At 42.3% G+C, this 16,881-nt stretch overlaps 1 protein-coding gene across 5 annotated transcripts; it reads left to right on the forward strand.

Moving 5' to 3' along the window:
* The first annotated feature begins 62 nt into the window (after positions 1–62).
* Positions 63–15,699, forward strand: mrrf (mitochondrial ribosome recycling factor). 5 transcript variants are annotated; one of them, XR_004615601.1, is made up of 9 exons: positions 63–200; positions 3,610–3,783; positions 3,909–4,061; positions 8,567–8,685; positions 12,805–12,896; positions 14,182–14,341; positions 14,863–14,964; positions 14,998–15,023; positions 15,077–15,699. XR_004615601.1 is itself a non-coding variant. In XM_034601915.1 (8 exons), exons 2-7 carry the CDS (start codon positions 3,612–3,614, stop codon positions 14,938–14,940), a joined length of 774 nt encoding a protein of 257 aa, XP_034457806.1. In that variant the 5' UTR covers positions 63–200; positions 3,610–3,611; the 3' UTR covers positions 14,941–14,964; positions 14,998–15,699. The 5 variants fall into 5 exon arrangements, 2 of the variants coding, with proteins under 2 accessions (XP_034457806.1, XP_034457805.1); XR_004615599.1 differs by having other exon boundaries at positions 14,863–15,023; XR_004615600.1 differs by having other exon boundaries at positions 14,863–15,023; positions 15,080–15,699.
* Positions 15,700–16,881: the final 1,182 nt, after the last annotated feature.

Here is a 16,881-nt window from a genome sequence, read left to right on the forward strand (position 1 = left end):
TGAGTGTCTCCGGGTGTGGTGGCTCCCCGCCTCGGAGTGAAACCCCGCTCACTCGGCGTACCCGTGTAGTGTATCAAACCCACACCCGGATGTGGGTAAACCGCGGCGCATGATGATGCTGTAGATGTCAAATGTGGCTTCCCCCCCGATGAGTGTCTGTCAGCAGCTCACAAGCCTCTGAAAACACGTTGCACCTGAAAGTAAGTCTCGTTTTAGTGTTTATATCCATTAGAAGGATGTTATTTACGTAAATGGACGTTGGATCCGTGTTTAGCAGTGACGTTTACTCGGTTTACGTCAGTTTCTGTCCTCTGCATGTGCACAACACCGACCTTCACACCCCTGGGCTTTCATTTAGTGTCAGGACCACAGACTGTGTATTAAAGTGTCAGGAGCTGCAGCTTCACGTGGTGACGCGTGAGTTTTTCTAACTCATGTTGTATCTGCTTTGCAATGTTGTTGTTTACTCTCGTTTGAAATGAGAAAACAAAGCTCTGCACCAACCTCGTGTCACCTGCAGGACTGAATGACATTTATAAAAATGAATGAAACAATGAAACCTTCCCACGTTGGATTATATTCTCATATCTGCTCAGTTTGCCTCTATCACGTGTGAGGCTTCCCTCAGTGAAAGATAAGATTATAAATAAATCATAATAAGTCATTTTCAGTTTTCTGCTTTTTGATAGAAATCTACGGTGGCCGAGAGAGGTCAACGCACTGTAAATTAAGAAAACACATGCAAATATCACAACATGTGCAAATACAGAAACGTGCTGCAAATAGTGAAACCGACACCAGAAATGTTTCCAGGGAACCCCCCGAAACGTGATGTACCTGGCTGTGGTTCAATGCTTTGTGAAGTTCCATCACCACTGAACTGTAGCAGACTTCAATAACTTCTCCAATATTATTCAAATGATCAATCGTTAACTAATTTTAAAGGTTTCAAAATGTAAGAACAAGTGTCCTTTTTAATCGGAAGCATTGTAACATGAATATATTTGGTATATTAGAACAGTAACCAAACAGAAATACAATGTGAAGATGTCACCTTGGGCTTCAGGAAGTAATGATCAGCATTTTTTAACAATTAATAGACTAAAGAATTCATCAAGTCAAGTCAAGTTTATCTATAAGGCACATTTACAATAACCCGAGTTGACTGAAAGTGCTTTACAATTAAAATATCAAGTCACATGCAAATGAAATAAATTTGAATAGAAATAAAAGCAAAAAAAGTGAATAAAAACAACCTAAGGACAATCAAAAGCTTGAGAAAACACATGTTTCTTTGGAGGAGGAACACTTCATTGGCCCTTAACCTGGTCCGAGGGATGGGCTGGTCAGAGGACCTGAGGAGGAGCATCCAGGAGTGGAAAGAGAGAAGCTCAGAGATGTATCAGGGGTCCATGTCATTTAACGCTTGAATCACTCGAACAAAAAGAGAAAGAGAGACGTGAGAGTGATATTTGAAATAATCAGTTGTCGCTGCCACAGTGGGAGCTGTTTATCTGATGAGGCAGAGCACCGTCAGATCCTCCGCCTCATTATTATTTTCTGCTCAAACGGTAAAAGGTACGGAGGTGAGATCATGCGGGCTCACCAGCTGGCTTCTTCTGCTGCTGCAAGAAGCAGGCGTGTGTCTGCAGCTGCTGCCGTGTGTGAAATGTACAGGATGTGAGGCGACAGTATCCCACCGAACACCTGCGCTTCACTTTTTCTGCTCCACTTCCCCTGCAAAGAGATCTGTCACTGTCCCACATCTCGGCCTATCTGCTCTGCCGCAGCTCACCAAATCATATCGGCGTGACAGGAAACCTGCCAGCCACGGGTGCCTGTTGTGGGTTTGTGTTGAAGCTGGTGGTGCACGGTCTCGCCTAAATATTGCCAGTGGAATATGTTTGGAATTCGTTGAAGTAACCCAGGACTAACAGTGGGAACTAGTCGTGGCTAGTTGAGGAAACCAAGATCAGTATTGTTTACAGCTATTATGATGGGTTATTTAAGGCTGATTGTGATATATGTTTGATTAAAAACCTCAGAATGTGTTTATTCTAGGGAAAATCAGCAAACACATAAAACTTGTTGAAAATAGAATTCTTAAGAGGTTTCGGCGGACTCCTAAAAAATATCACTGGAGAGCACTGGGTGAATAACGGGTGATGAGAAGTCTTTACTTGCTTTTAAAAATCAAGAATATTTGAAGAAAAACTAGACTGAAATCATGTAATCAGACTTTGTGAAACATCTGGATAACTTCTGACACACTGAAATACATAAATTTGTAGAAAATTTTAATACATTTACTCTTTACATTTATAAAGATGTAAAGAGTAAGATTAATTATTAATTAATTAATTAAAGCCTGTTAGATAAACCGTCAGTTTTTTAGTCTCTGATCCATTTTGTGTTACATTTTTTTTAACTCAAACCTGAGAATTAATTCCTAATCTTCATCACCTCCCAGAAAAAAAGCATCTCAGAACCATGATGCATCTGTGAAAGCTCCTCTCATGTGGGACCAAATAGTTTTTACTCCTGCACCATGGTTTGTTTCTCCTCGCAGCTCCGAGTTTACAGTCATAAATACACACCGCACAATGGAGGGTGTCAGTCAGGCTGCATTGCACCGCGAGCTGTTCACAGCCACTGACTGTGAAAGACGGGCTTTAGCGTGTGTTTGTGTCTCTGGGCTTCGATATCTCGGAGTTGGTCTGCACTTGTGTGTGTGTGTGCGCTGAGGCTCAGTAACACGGTTCACACTCCAAGAGGCAGTTTGTGAGATGGGAGGTTCCCCCTCAGGAATGCCATGCAGGATAGAGTAAGAACAGGGTGACTAATTTTTCCTGTTGTACTGGAGCCTGTGGATGTACGATTGGCTTCATGAGGGCGTCTTTTCCTCCACTCTGCTTTATATAGTCAGATAAAATCAGCTTTGAGGTGCAGTCCACGATCCAATCGGTGGAACTCAATTAATCAATTAGTTGATCAACAAATCTCTCATTTAAAAGTCAATTTATCCATCAATCAAGAATGCCAAACATTCCCAAGTTGCAGCTGCTCAGTTCCAGTTTTTGTTCATCTCTTGCTTACAAAATAAGCATATTAAATTGTATGACAACATTTGAAGACGTCACAATGGGCTTTAAGAAACTCTGAGATTTTATAGTCTTGACAATTTTAAATTGATTTATTAAGAAAGTAACAGATTTGTTCAGTGCAGACTATTTTGTTCGTCACAGGAGGACATACTCTCCACTGTAAAGATATTGTGATATGTACTATGACAAATTTGATAAATTGCATAAATATCCAATGGGAAATGTTTCTTACCATGTTTAAGGTTTGTAAACCACAAAACCAGCTGCTGTTTCTAATAATGATTCTCATCACCTATAGGAGAGCATGGCACTAAAAGTCAGTAGTAAGATGTAGGCCTACCTTTTACTGGCTGATATGAGTTACTACTTCATTTTGATGATATTACAACTGACATTACAACAGATTTGTGTGATCCGTGAATAACCTCTGATTATATGTAATTCAGAACTAAATGATGTTGCTTTGGACCCAGTAGCACTCGTGTTTCTGTTTCTTCTCTCGTAGTCATGGCTCTGAATCATCTGAGCCGGCTGAGACCTCTGCTGAGTCAGTCCCTGGTTCGACAGCTCAGGTCTCCTCTGGCGGCAGCATCCAGGGTCAGTGCGGCGCCGCGGTGCCCCGACATCACCGGTTACCCTGCTGCATGCACCAGACTCTACGCCACCAAAAAGGCAAAAGGTCAGTGAGGAGATTACAAACACTGGACTCCACATTCGTGCAACCTCTGAATGAGAGTTACTTGATTAGACATTATTTATCTTAATCCTCATCCCTCAGTCCTTCTCTCCCTCTCATCTTCCAAGCCAAGGCAAAGGGCCAGTCGGCGAAGGTGAATATTAATTCAGCTCTGGTGGAAGACATCATCAGTCTGGATGAGGTGAAGGCGGACATGTCAGCTGTTCTCAATGCGCTCAAAGACGACTTCACACGCAACCTCAGCATCCGAACCTCTCCAGGTATTTAGTTCATCTCTCTGCTTCTTTTCCTGTTCCTTGTTTTCTGTGTGCGTCTCCTCAAATACACTGAAACGTCAACTTATAAAAGACAAAATCAACGTAAAAGGTGACATATAAATAACTCTCCAATTGTGCCAAGTTGACATTTGATGAAACATGAAGTGGAAATAAATGGCAGAATAATTAAATATGTATAATCAAAAATTAAATCGCTAATTTAATTACTCAACTTGTCATCTCCAATTACTAGTTAACTGTCAAAGAAGAAAAAGTCGCAAGGACAACAGAATATGATCTCACATACAGCCACATGCTATGTCTCTGTGATAAATGGGTTTATTCTGCAGCCGGTTGAGTCTCAGTAATCCTCCAGTCCTCCTGACTGTAGCCTCATGAGAAAAGTAATTTTTTATCTATTTTCCATAAACATTTCCTACATTCAAAGGTATGTCTCTGCAGGGCCTCCTGGACTCCGCAGCTCAGACCGGATTTATAAAATGTTTGCCTCGAGTGAAACCTTTGTTTGAATCTGTTTTATCCAAATATTTTTCAGTTACATCTCTACAAACAGGCCCTTTAGCCTCCATTCTTCTCTCTGTGAACTGGTTGTTACATCCTCTGCCCCCATATTGTTATTCTGGATGGACTGCAAGCATCCATGAGATCATGCTCAGCCGTGAAACACCTCAAAGCAGCTTCAAAACTTGATGGAGAAAGTTGAGTGCTGAGGTCACACATGGAGCAATCTCAGAGCACAAAGTTGGGGGGGCAACAGGCAATATTTTGGGGGGGGTTCCAGTGTAGACGGCAGATATCCGGGCCAAGGCTCCGTCTTATGTTCTTCTGTTCAACCTAATTGGTCAATCGAGAAACTGAAACCAGAACCCTTGCATTCACATGCAGAATCTGTTTGTAGAGATTACTTCTAGAGCTACTTTACAAGATCTTAAGAAGAATTTAAGAAGTGAATACCAAACATCACAATGAACAAGGTGCACATGCATGAACTGTACAATGCCTGAATTAAGTGTTACTTTAAAGGTGCAGTTTAATATTTAATGTGTATCACGTACTGTGCAGAGTAGATTTTCCCTTTAAACCCAACACCACATGCTTCAGGACATAAGTGAGTAAACCTTCCTTTTTGAATCTACCTGACAAATCGCACCCAAAGGCTCAGAGCGAGGTGGAGCCCTGTGTGACCTCACCTTGACCCTAGTTTCCCCCCAACTACATCCAGGTCATGGCCCTTTGCCTCTGGGTTCTAACAAATGGGAGTCGGGCTGTGGGGGAGTTGGAGGTGGGGTGTATAATGGAAGCTCTCGTGGGAGGAGGCAGCCGCTGGAATCAGACTTCAAAACTGAACGTTTCTTGTTCTTTTCCTCCTCAGCTGAAGTTTCACTCTCTCTGACGCTGGAGTTGCTCTTTGTGTGCAGCCGCTTGGTTTTACACAACATACAGGCAACAAGAGCACAAACACAAACTAGATTTTTATGGTTTAACTCTCAACTTCAATTGTTTCACTTCCCTATTTCTTCATCTGTCCAGTTTTCATCTTGATCTTTTTTCAAACAACACTTAATCATTCAACAGCTATTGCTCTGAGTCATTTTTGTATCTTCAGCCCCTCCCTTTATCCCTCTTGTACTTACTCCTCTCTTGTTTTTCCAATAATTCCCAGATTTATATTTTGGCTTCTGCTTGTGATGCTTCATACCTTTTGAATTTTAAATTTCTTATTGATCCACATGGAAACTTTTGCCCTGTGAACAAAAGTTCAAGAATTTTCAGAGTTCCCTCCTTCACTCTCTCCATCTCTTCTGTTCTCCTGCCCCTGTGTCTCTCGCCATTCTTGCGTCCGTCCCTACATCCTGTCATCCTCCCTGTCTTCTCCCTCCATCTGTGTATCCCTCACTGCTCTCCTCCGCTCTGTGCATCCCCCTCTCATCCGTCCAGCTGCACTGTAATCCAGGGAGGCAGCAGGACTTAGAGCTGACAGGAGAGATGAGATGGTGGAATGGAATGACGTCAGTTGTCTCAATGTGTGTGTGTGTATATGTGTGCGTCTGGTGCGAGTGTATGTGTTTGTTCCATGAACCTCTCATCTGGCTCTCATTAAGCTTGTGTGTGTGTGTGTGGATTTGACTGTATGCACTGTTGTGTGTTGCCGTGAATGCACACTGCATGTGTTTGTTTGTGTGTGGCGTACAGCACAAAGTCACATATAGATGTAGAGAGAAGGGATCAGTGCAATGACCAGCACATTGTGGTGAGCCACAGATGGGTGATCTGGCCCAGAAACCTGTTCTGTTTCCAAGGATACTTTAAAACAGAGTGGACTTCGACTTTTAACAACACCACTACAGAAAAAACGTAACAAAAACACCTTGTCTGCATATACAGGACTTAAATGTTGAAGATAAGAACTTGTACAACTTAATAATCATACATTTTATTCATGCATCAAAAGCTGAACTAGAATCAGCAGAACGCCAAGGCTCAAGAGTCCCCTTGAATTCAAACAAGCCTTTGAGCTAAGGCCACATGTCATGGGAGAGATCCATGCATAAAAAGCCCAATCAATGTTAACGAAAATGAAAACAAATTCCTTGATTTGCTCCTTTTTCCGTATTTGTGCCAAAATGTTATGGGTTCTCTCTCGGCCCATTTCCCACCCTTCCGTAGAAAACAGTTTTTGATTATCCTGTGGACAATGGTCTCACAATAGCAAGGTCTCTTCTTTGTGGATGAGACGTCTGACCGAACTAAGAGGCTACAGCCATGCCAGTGGCTCTGTTAGGTTGTTGCTTGTTGTGCACAGCAGCGCTTTGGGCTAAATGCTAACATCAGCATGCTCACAGTGACACAATTATCAAGCCAGTGTTGAGCAACTGATCAAACTAATGTTTGATCCTAAATTAAGATGTGCACAGACAAACATGCACAATAACCACCTGATAAGAAAGGAGCACTATATATAGCAATGTTTTTATCTGCCTTTTTTCCAAGATGGTTCAGTAGAGAGGTTATAGGAAATTAGGGGAGAGAGAGAGAGAGAGAGAGAAGGGGAGGTGACTTTCATTAAAGGTCTCTGGGGGGAAACTGAACTGGGGATGTTTCAATCACAGAATGGTACCCGTCCTCTCCACCTGTCACCCCAGTGTCAAAATGTAGTGAACAAATGATGCAGCCTGATTAATGCTGTGCCAGTGACAGAAACGCAAATCAACACATCTCTCTCAGAGCAAAAGGAAAATGTTAATATATCATTTTTAATAGTCATTTATAATCATAATGTTAGATCACATGAAATATTTTGTCAAAGAACAATCTTTCTGATATTTGGCAGATACTTCTAAGGCAGTCCTCCTCTCAGCCCCCTCCTCACCCTCCATATTTATCGTTAAAGAAATGGCTGTCTCTCCGTCTGCCCTCCGAAAGTACTAGCAGATGTGTAGGTGCTCATTGTCGAGCCGCGGGTAACAAAGACGGACAGGCAGAAGGTCACAGATATGGACGTGAGCGGGGCTGCGTGTACATGGAGACGTGCTGCGAGATGGACAAGGGGACGGGCAGGTTCAGACCCGCACACAAACGGGATGTTTGAAGTCGAAGAAGAGGGGGACAGAATAATTGGCAGGCGGACAGTATGTCAGTGATTCAGCGGGGGTGCGGCTCTTTAAATAATAGGTATCCATTTCATCACATCATACCAACCTTTTGATTTCTAATTTCTTCTTCTGTGTTTAATCTCTGACCGGTGTGTTTTTTTTTTTTCTTGCCTCACGTCATGAACTGATTGTGTAGAGAGAATTATACCACTGGCTTCCCTTCAACCAGAATCGTACACACAGAGCCACCAGCAGCACAGCCCCCACTGGGTAAGCAGGGAGCGAGTGATGTAAGGCAGAGTTGGGGAAGAAGGAAACAACTGCGTCTGAGGTTAGCCAGATGGAGGAGAGGGAGAGGGGCGGATGGGTGGAGTGAGGGACGGACAGGGGAGATGAAGGGAGTGATGGAGGGAGGTAGGGACCGGACTCATGTTGGCAAACCTACCTGTGCTTCTCTCAGTGTCGACAGAGAGAAGAGACGATATCATGGAAACTCTTAACAGCCTGTACATCTACCACAGGCCATTGTTTTTTTTTTGATTGATTGATTGATTTTTGGGGCCGATTCCGATTCTGATACTTGAGATTAAAACAAATCTGGTAACAATATGATGTTGAGATTTGAATTATTAGAAATTATTTAAGCATTATCTGCAACTACTAAATTTATCTTGAATCTAGAATCTAAATAAAGTCAAATATACATAAAATACAGCGAATAAAATATCTATTCCTACAGTTTACAAATGCTGAAATGTTCTATATTGGGCGTTAAAGCTGACCTGCATGTTATAGATCCACAGTTAAAGTGTCTGCTCGGATTTTGTTCCTTAAACGGTCAATGTGGGTAAATTAATAAAGTAAATAATCATTTCCACGTATCTGCATTTGTAGGAGCTCTGGATCACATTGTGGTGACGACTCAAGATGGAAAGTTTCCTCTCAACCAGCTGGGTCAGATCTCCATGAAATCACCTCTGCTCATTATGGTCAACATGAGCAGCTTCCCTGAGGTAAGACGATCACACACACACACACACACACACACACACACACACACACACACGGACCAATACCGATTCTCCCTACTGGTATTGGTTTGTCTCACACAGACGAGCGCCCAGTAACTAAAAGCTTTATCAAAATAATCCCCAGCACAGACAGATAGCCGGTCCTCACTGAGGGAGAAGTGAGCCAGAGCAGAACTCAGATCTCACATCAGTCTGTGTAAATGAAACCTGACCTGCCTCCTTCTCTCCCTCCAACTGTGTCTCAGAGGCTAATTGATTGATGACTCGGGGAGCCCTTTGTTCTGGGGTGAAAGATAGCAACAAGAACCCAAACTCTGTGTGTGCATGCACGGAGATGTGGCTGTGCCTGCGTGTGAGTTGTCACAGAATAGGAAATGACCTCATTTTACCCCCAGGTTAGAAAGGAATAGATTATTTTTCTTTTTTCACTCGTTTTTCTCTTTTCCTTTTGTAGATGATATAACGCTGTGCTAATCAGAGCTCCCCAGAGAAATATCACACAGGGGGGGCAAAGCAGAGCTTCGGTGGCCAGACTCTGCTGGTATGGAAAATCCAAATGTGCCTTTTTAACATTTAATATTATACAATCATATATCTACACACAGTCAATGAGCGATGGCTTAACTCCCTTTGATATCATGAGCTATTGAGCCAATATACAAGTACATGGAGCCTTGTTTGAGAGGCCGAGGTTCACTGATTTACCAGTTAGTCGATAACATCGGCCGATATGAGCCCATGAGATGTTTCGGTATCCGCGTTTATGTCTGCAGATATAAAAACTAATTTCACAGAATAAACAAAGTAGAAAAGATGTGCATTCATATAAATGTTTATTTTCTTAATTCAAGTTCTATATATTTGGTTGTTTTTGTGTTTTCTTTGTGTTTGTAGTTATTTATAATACATTTTATGAAAAATATCAAGCCTCAGTTACATTTCTTAGTCATAAGAGTTTGAATAATGACATCTTAAGAATCATTCCTTTTTTTTTGTGTGTATTTCAGCTCATATATCAGTATTTTTACTCCCTTATATTGCTTTCTGCATTGGCTCCCAGAAATCCATATCTATTGGGTTCTTGTCCCAATCCATCCAGTAGAGATTAAGATATTGGATCACTTAATGAGTCAGTGGACTTCTTCCTCTGGGGACCATGAATGTCCGTATTAAACGTCATGGTGATCCATCCAAGAGATTTCAGTCCGGAGCTGGACCAGTCGACACTAGAGCCAATCCACGAGCCACTGATATGAATAAAAACAGCTCCAATAAACAGGAGGGGAAAAACAAAAGATGAAGACATTATGGACAAGCAATCAGCCGTTCTTACACAATATCATAATCTGCTCCAGATTTTAGTGTCTCCACAAATTAACAGCAGCTTTTCAAGGATTCAAAGATATTAACGAGCTTTTCTAAGCAGACATTCAAAGGCAGTTAGTTCTTGTAAAGAACCACCTGTTGGTTACGACAAAGAAAAAAAAAACGCTCTTACAAATGTCTTTGTCCTCCGTCTGTTTTTCAAGCTGTCGATGTTTGTGACACTGAGCGTTGTGGTTTCAGCTCTTTGTTCTGCTTTGTACAAATATCACCTGTGAATCTTAAGTGTTTATTAGCGTCTCAGATCAGGAAATCCAGTGTTCAAGGCTGAATGATCCAGCGGTGAGTCTGTTTCCTTCCCTGAAAGGCCGACCACAGACCACACACGTGTCAACACACACACGCACACACACATGACACACTCTACCCTGGCTTATAATGATGCCTATCCATTACCATGCACTCCAGAGGCCTGCCATTGTTTTCCACTGATCCATTAGGGGCAGTGGAACCAACAACAGCTAAGAGCAATTTGGTGCATGTGTTATAGAATGTGTGTGAGTGTGCACGTTAAAGCATCCCACCGCTTTGTCCATAAAACTTTATTTTCTTCTGGACTCACTTTTTTATGCCCACACGCCCACACGCACAAACACACACACACACACACACACACACACACACGCACACTCTGCTCTGCTTTGCTTTGAACCGGGCCGTCAGCGTTTGATGTGAAACTTCAGCTTAATCTCTCTTCCTCTCTAACATATTAACCAGAACCTGCTCGGCCTTTCCAGACAAAAATAATTCCGCTCGGTTTTCCGTAACCACCGGCGTGGACGTGGGACGGGGGGGGAAGCGGTGATAAATTCGACGCTGAGAACAATCAAACATAGGTATGGGCTGAATCTATCACCCCACACTCAAAGAGAGCAACCAGAGGCCTGCGCTCCGGATGATTTTAACAAATGAAAAGAAACTCCCATGAATTGATTTAATGCACACAAATAAATTCCTTTAATCTCGCTGCCATTTCTTTCCCCCAGCGGAAGAGGCCAGAGGGAGCTGTCGAGAAAGGAGAGAAGGGTAGAGCGGAGTAAAAAAAAAAAAAGAAGAAGTGGAAATGATCCGCTCGTATTCCTCACATTGCACATTTGCACACTTTGTAAAGCTCTGCTGAGGGAATTGTCATGTGGTTGCAGGATTGGTTTGAAGAGTGTGACTTCAGTTATTCAAAGGATCTGGCTTCCTCCCCTGTGTGTGTGCATGTGCGCTGTTTAACTCCAGCTCTCTGCTTGTAATGCAGTGTTCGCTGGGCCAGGGGATTGTGTTGTATATAGAGGATAATGTCTTTATGTCTCACATATGTGAGTGCTGTTTTAATAATTACCATTGAGTCTCATGCAAAGTTTCTATTTCCGCCTGCCTGTCGGCCTGCGCGCCTGCCAAACGAATGAGAATCAACATTTAAATAACATTACAAAGGAAGATCAGTGAGTTAATATTATCAAAGTATTGTGTGACTATGCACCAGCATCTTTCAGAACCTCTCGGCAGCTTTGTCTGATCTCGTGTTGAGATATCACGTATCAGCTGCCTCTGCAGACAGTGTCCACGCTTCCCTCACGAAACACAATGTCCTTCTTTTCATTTCCCTCTGATTATCTCCTTTATAAAGATGATAGGTGGTGTAGGTTTTTCGAGAACATATTTTGGACAACAGCGAAGAAGGAAATTTCATGCAGATGTTTTTATTTCTTGTGATGGATTAGACCAAAGTTACAGTTTTACAGTCTTGACTAAAGCCCAGGCTGCGTCCACGCCACTGCATTTTTGTTTTCGGAAGTTCGGAAACACTGCCGATCATGAACCAAACTATCTTCACTTATAAAAACCAAAATGTTTAAAAATACATGTACTTTTTCCGTATAGATCAGAAACATAAAATTTAAGGTTTTCCCCTAATGTAGATAAATGTGTGACCATCGCTGTGTCAAGATTTTATGTACGTAGTGATTTTTATGCAGCTCGACCATAAACCACAGAAAATATAATGATTCCAGATTTGAAAGGAATCTAAATTTGAAGTTAATCTGACCTCGAAAGAATCATCCTTTAGTAAAAAACATAATTGACACTTTCAGACACTGTAGTGTTTGATCAATCTGTGGAAGTAAAATTAAAGTATTAAGGTTTGTCCATCATCCTTGTTGATTAGCCTCCATCATTTATACCAGTCCAAAAACCACATCGTCAATGTTTCACCAGATATATTGACTCCTGCTCTCTTTCATCCCCACATTTAATCCTGAGCTGACCACACGCACGAAAATGTTTCTACGTTCAAGTGAATAAAATCATACAGAGGCGCTGCACATGTGTTCAGATGATATCTCCATATATCATACACAAGCATAAGCAGACTCTCCTGTGAGGTCACCAGAAGTCAGTGCCCTGCCCTGCAACCTCTCAGTCCGCTCCCACAGGGCCCAGTGCTGACAGTGGCCCGAGGCACTTCCACACTGCATGGGCTTCCCCTGAGACACACACACACACACACACACACACACACACACACACACACACACACACACACACACACACACACACACACACACACACACACACACACACTATATGCACAGTGTAACACCTTAATTATTGCCAGCTGGAGCTGAGCCCCTACCTGCAGTTGCAGTGCTGCTTTCCAATTCACACCAGTGCTCAAAGCGAAGCACACTTTCATACATCTCTCTCTGTGTGTGTGTGTAACCCCAGGCTACAGCGGCTGCCACCCATGCCCTGAGAGAGAGTGGAATGAATCTAAATCCAGAGGTGGACGGGACAATCATCAAGGTGCCCGTTCCCAAGTGAGTCTCCTTCTCTCTCACACACACACACACACACACACACACACACACACACACACACACACACCCAAGGGCTAAAACATTTTCATTCCTTTCCGTCTTGTTTTTTTTCTTTAAATCGTTTACATCTTTGATTGTATATTTTACCATCTGCTAGTTGTGAAACAATTACTTTTTCCAGATTTGTCGATTGCTGAACAGTCAAAATGTCCATTGTAGTTTTATGTCTGTGAAAATTCTCTGTCGTCCAGGTCATGTTTGGCCTCTTTTGACCTGTAACAGGCATTTTACATGACTTTTGAGATTCTGAAACAATTAATTTAATCATAAATCAATCAAATAATTTGTACATTATGTGAAGTATCACAGCTAAACCGGCTCTCGGCTCTGGTTTTGTATTTCACTCCATTAACAAATACTTTAGCGTCCGTATGCAGAACTGTAATTGACAGATTTATTAACTTTTGCTTGTAGACGTATAGAGACCCCCGGTGTGTTGATGTGAGCGTCGGGTCACACTCCACATTCTATGTAGATCTCTCTCTCTCTCTCTCTCTCTTTCTTTTTCTGTCTGCCAAGTCAAACAACTTCACACAAAACAATTCGTCACTCACTAAACCACCCAGTTTATACAGTATTTTTCTTACAGTATTTTTCTTTACATATATACACATGTGCATAAATACATTGCGGCCTAAGATGATATATGTGTGTGTGTGTGTGTGTGTGCGCGCGTGCATGTGCGTGCGCGTGGAGCAGCAGGTGTTAGTCTGGCAGAGGAGGGACACAAGAGTCAGACTGCTTTCCCCCTGCAATCAGTCTCGGCACGCTCCGAGCCCCCATTTGCATTTCCAAGGAGAAGGCGCTCCTTGATTGGCCCTGGAATCAGTAATTAGGCTGCATTGTTTGCGGTAAATAGACGCCGCACTTGGATTGTTTGCAAATAGTCCCCAAGGCAAAAAAAAAAAAAAACAGCGAAAAAAGGCCAATTGAGGACAAAGGGGGGAGAGTGAGATGGGAAGTCGGATTTTCTAAATGATCAACAAATGCAAAGTTATCTGCATGATGGATGTTTCAGCTCAGGTCCAAGACCTCGGAAAGTGATTGTTGTTATTCTGCTACGAGTCAGAAGGAAAATATTAAACTGCCTACAACCCCCCCCCCCCCCGTTATGTGTTTTGTGTTTTATAGGAACATAAAAAGAGCATGGATGAGTTTGTGTGTTCCATTGGTCATTACCGTCTCTGTTTTTTTTTTTTACCATCGTTCTCTTTCTACTTTGCAGAGTGACGCGGGAACACAGAGAGAACCTCACTAAACTCGCCAAGCAGTTCAGCAACAAGGCCAAAGACTCACTGAGGAGAGTGCGATCCAACGCTGTCACACAGGTGAAGAAGGCGAAGGAGGGACACTCGGAGGACACCATACGTCTCGTAGAGAAACAGGTACAAGACCGAAAGAAAGACAGTGATGTCACACACCAGTGATTATTAGTGAGCTTCATAAATATTCTTAATTGATTGCTCAGACTGAGAAGTGACATTATAACTAAAGCATGAAGTGGTTGTCTGATGATAAATTCAATATAATTAATATATTTTAAAATTTTAATACAGATTTATCATTTTTATTTACTCTCTTGATTCTGTGTATGTCGTTTTTAATGTACAGGACCTTGAACAAAAAAGTATAATTGAGTCATTATCTTTAACAGTTTAACCATAAACTAAAACTATAATTAACTATAATGACAGAGAAAAAACAAATGCAACCAAATATTTAAAACTCTTTTCCATAGAATCTTTTCTGCATGGTTCATTCTGTAAGAAGGTTTTAATATTGGCAAACATAACTGTAGACACTGATATTTCTTTGAAAGGCTAATATAGTTATATTTATTTTTATCGGCTAACTGATTTATATTGTTGGGCTGTAATAAAGAGGGTCTTCCTCTCTGCCCTCACAGATTCAGCTGATGGCCGACAACATGGCAGTGGACATCGACAAACAGGTTGCAGCCAAGACTAAGGAGCTGTTAGGCTGACGGTGACGGTAAAATGAAACACACAGGCCGTCTCATTTGGTTGCAGACAAACTTACAGGACATACACAACAACAACAGCAACATGTGACTGTGTTGATAACAGACAGTGACTGGATCACATTGAGGAGGTAGTTTCATTAAAATTCCCATCACAAACACGTCTTGGGTCCAGTGGTACGTGTCGGGTTCTCCCAGCAGCCACTGGGCTTCGGTTCCTTCTCACATCAGGAGCAGAGATCGTCTCGTCGCTGCTGGGTTGTATCTGTGTTTAACCGTCGCTGCATAAACACAGATTGGCACGGAAACAACAACAACAAGGACAGACTGCCAGTCACCTCCCTCCTCCCTTGTTACCCGTCCTGTCTTCAAACAAAACTCGGAGCGAGGGACGAATAGACTTTTAATGGGATTTGCGGGCCTCCTCCTAATCAAACCCTCCGCCACAAGGGCTGTCTGTTTATATAAAACAAGCGCACCCGTCTGAATGTAAACTGGCTGTGGGTTTGTCTCGGTGGCGAGAGAAGGAGTTTGTTCCAGAGACGCAGGAGCCAGCTGAACTGATATCATTAGCGTGTTGCCAAACATTTGTTTCACATTGATTCGAAGTCTGTTAAAGATGCACTTGAGGAAGAAGGAAAAAAAAGCTCTGTAATTTCTGCCCATGTCGAGGATTGATAATATGGCTACTCTCTTTTAAATACAATAACGTCAGGGAAGTAACATTATTGATGGACTCCATTAAAGAAACACTGCTTTGTACTTTGTGCGTCATCTTTCTTTCTCCTGTTTTCTTTTCCCCCACTTTTGGTTTGAAGTCGCCCCCTCAGCCATTAGTTGGAGTGATAATGGAGTTTTCCTGTGCACAGACCTCGCGGCCACGGCTGCTGCCGCCACAACTGTCCATTAGGAAAACAGGCTTTTGATGTCCTGTCTTTGTCTTTTAAGGAGCTGAACTCTGAACGGTCAGGGAGGTGCGAGCAGATCAGATCAGTAACAAGAAAAGTCTGAATGAGAAAAACACGCACACAAACAAACTTGTACTTCTGTCTTAAGCTGCACATGCACTGAACATTTCCCTGAAATCTTTTCGGAGGGGCTGTATGTGAGAACACAAATGTCCAAGTCAGTTGCTCCAGATGTTTTCTTGAACTTGAATCTTGAAAATTCACAGTGAGAAATGTGTCAGGATGAAAAAGAGGCGTCACACACATACAAGACGCCGATTTGAAGATGTCAAATAGGAAAGACGAGGAGATGCATGTTACATTTTCCTGTTGTTGTGAATGCGTCTTTCTCCTGCTGTGTTCTTCATATATGAAAGACAAGCTCTGAGAGTATCCAGAACTGATTTTTTTGGGGGGCATTTTCTGGAGTTCATGTCTGAAAACGTCTTTAGTAAGGACATTCATTGTCACAAGGCATTTCCTCTGCCCTTACCCTAATATTAACCAGCCAAACCTCTATCCTTACTCAAACATCTCTAACCCTAAATCAAGTCCTCAACAGCCCTTGGAAAAAGTGAAGGCCACTTTCCGAAATGTCCTCCCTCCGTTAGGTCTATACCTAGAATTGTCCTCACAGAGATATAAATACGAGTAGACACACGCAGCTTTGCTTTCATGCATCTGCTGTTTACACCATAGAGGCTTTCCATATCATTATGTGGTTGGTGTCATCATCTTTATTATCATTCGCTCTGCTTCCTCTGCTACTGGTCACAAGCAGCAGAGGTTGGTCCACACAGTTAGTTTTATAGCCACCCATTGATTTATAATTACAGAGCTGCAGGACGGCAAACTGCTAATTATGTCTCTACCAGAAAACCTTCAGATTTCTTCAAAATAGAGAGAATGAATTGAGGAGTAGTGACAATGCTGCGTTCATCGTGTTTTTTTTTCTTCATCTTTGTTGCTGCATGGTAGCAGTGCTAAATTGCATGCT

The sequence above is a fragment of the Hippoglossus hippoglossus genome, chromosome 12 (assembly GCF_009819705.1).
Source record: "Hippoglossus hippoglossus isolate fHipHip1 chromosome 12, fHipHip1.pri, whole genome shotgun sequence".
Taxonomy (NCBI): Eukaryota; Metazoa; Chordata; class Actinopteri; order Pleuronectiformes; family Pleuronectidae; genus Hippoglossus; species Hippoglossus hippoglossus.

What these genes read in the sequence shown, in the direction of transcription:
- mrrf (XM_034601914.1), top strand. Translation starts at nt 3,612, where the DNA reads ATGGCTCTGAATCATCTGAGCCGGCTGAGACCTCTGCTGAGTCAGTCC. An exon ending in CGCCACCAAAAAGGCAAAAG is followed by an intron (nt 3,784 to 3,908) that starts GTCAGTGAGGAG and finishes TCATCTTCCAAG; the next exon opens with CCAAGGCAAAGGGCCAGTCG. An exon ending in TACGTCTCGTAGAGAAACAG is followed by an intron (nt 14,342 to 14,862) that starts GTACAAGACCGA and finishes CTGCCCTCACAG; the next exon opens with ATTCAGCTGATGGCCGACAA.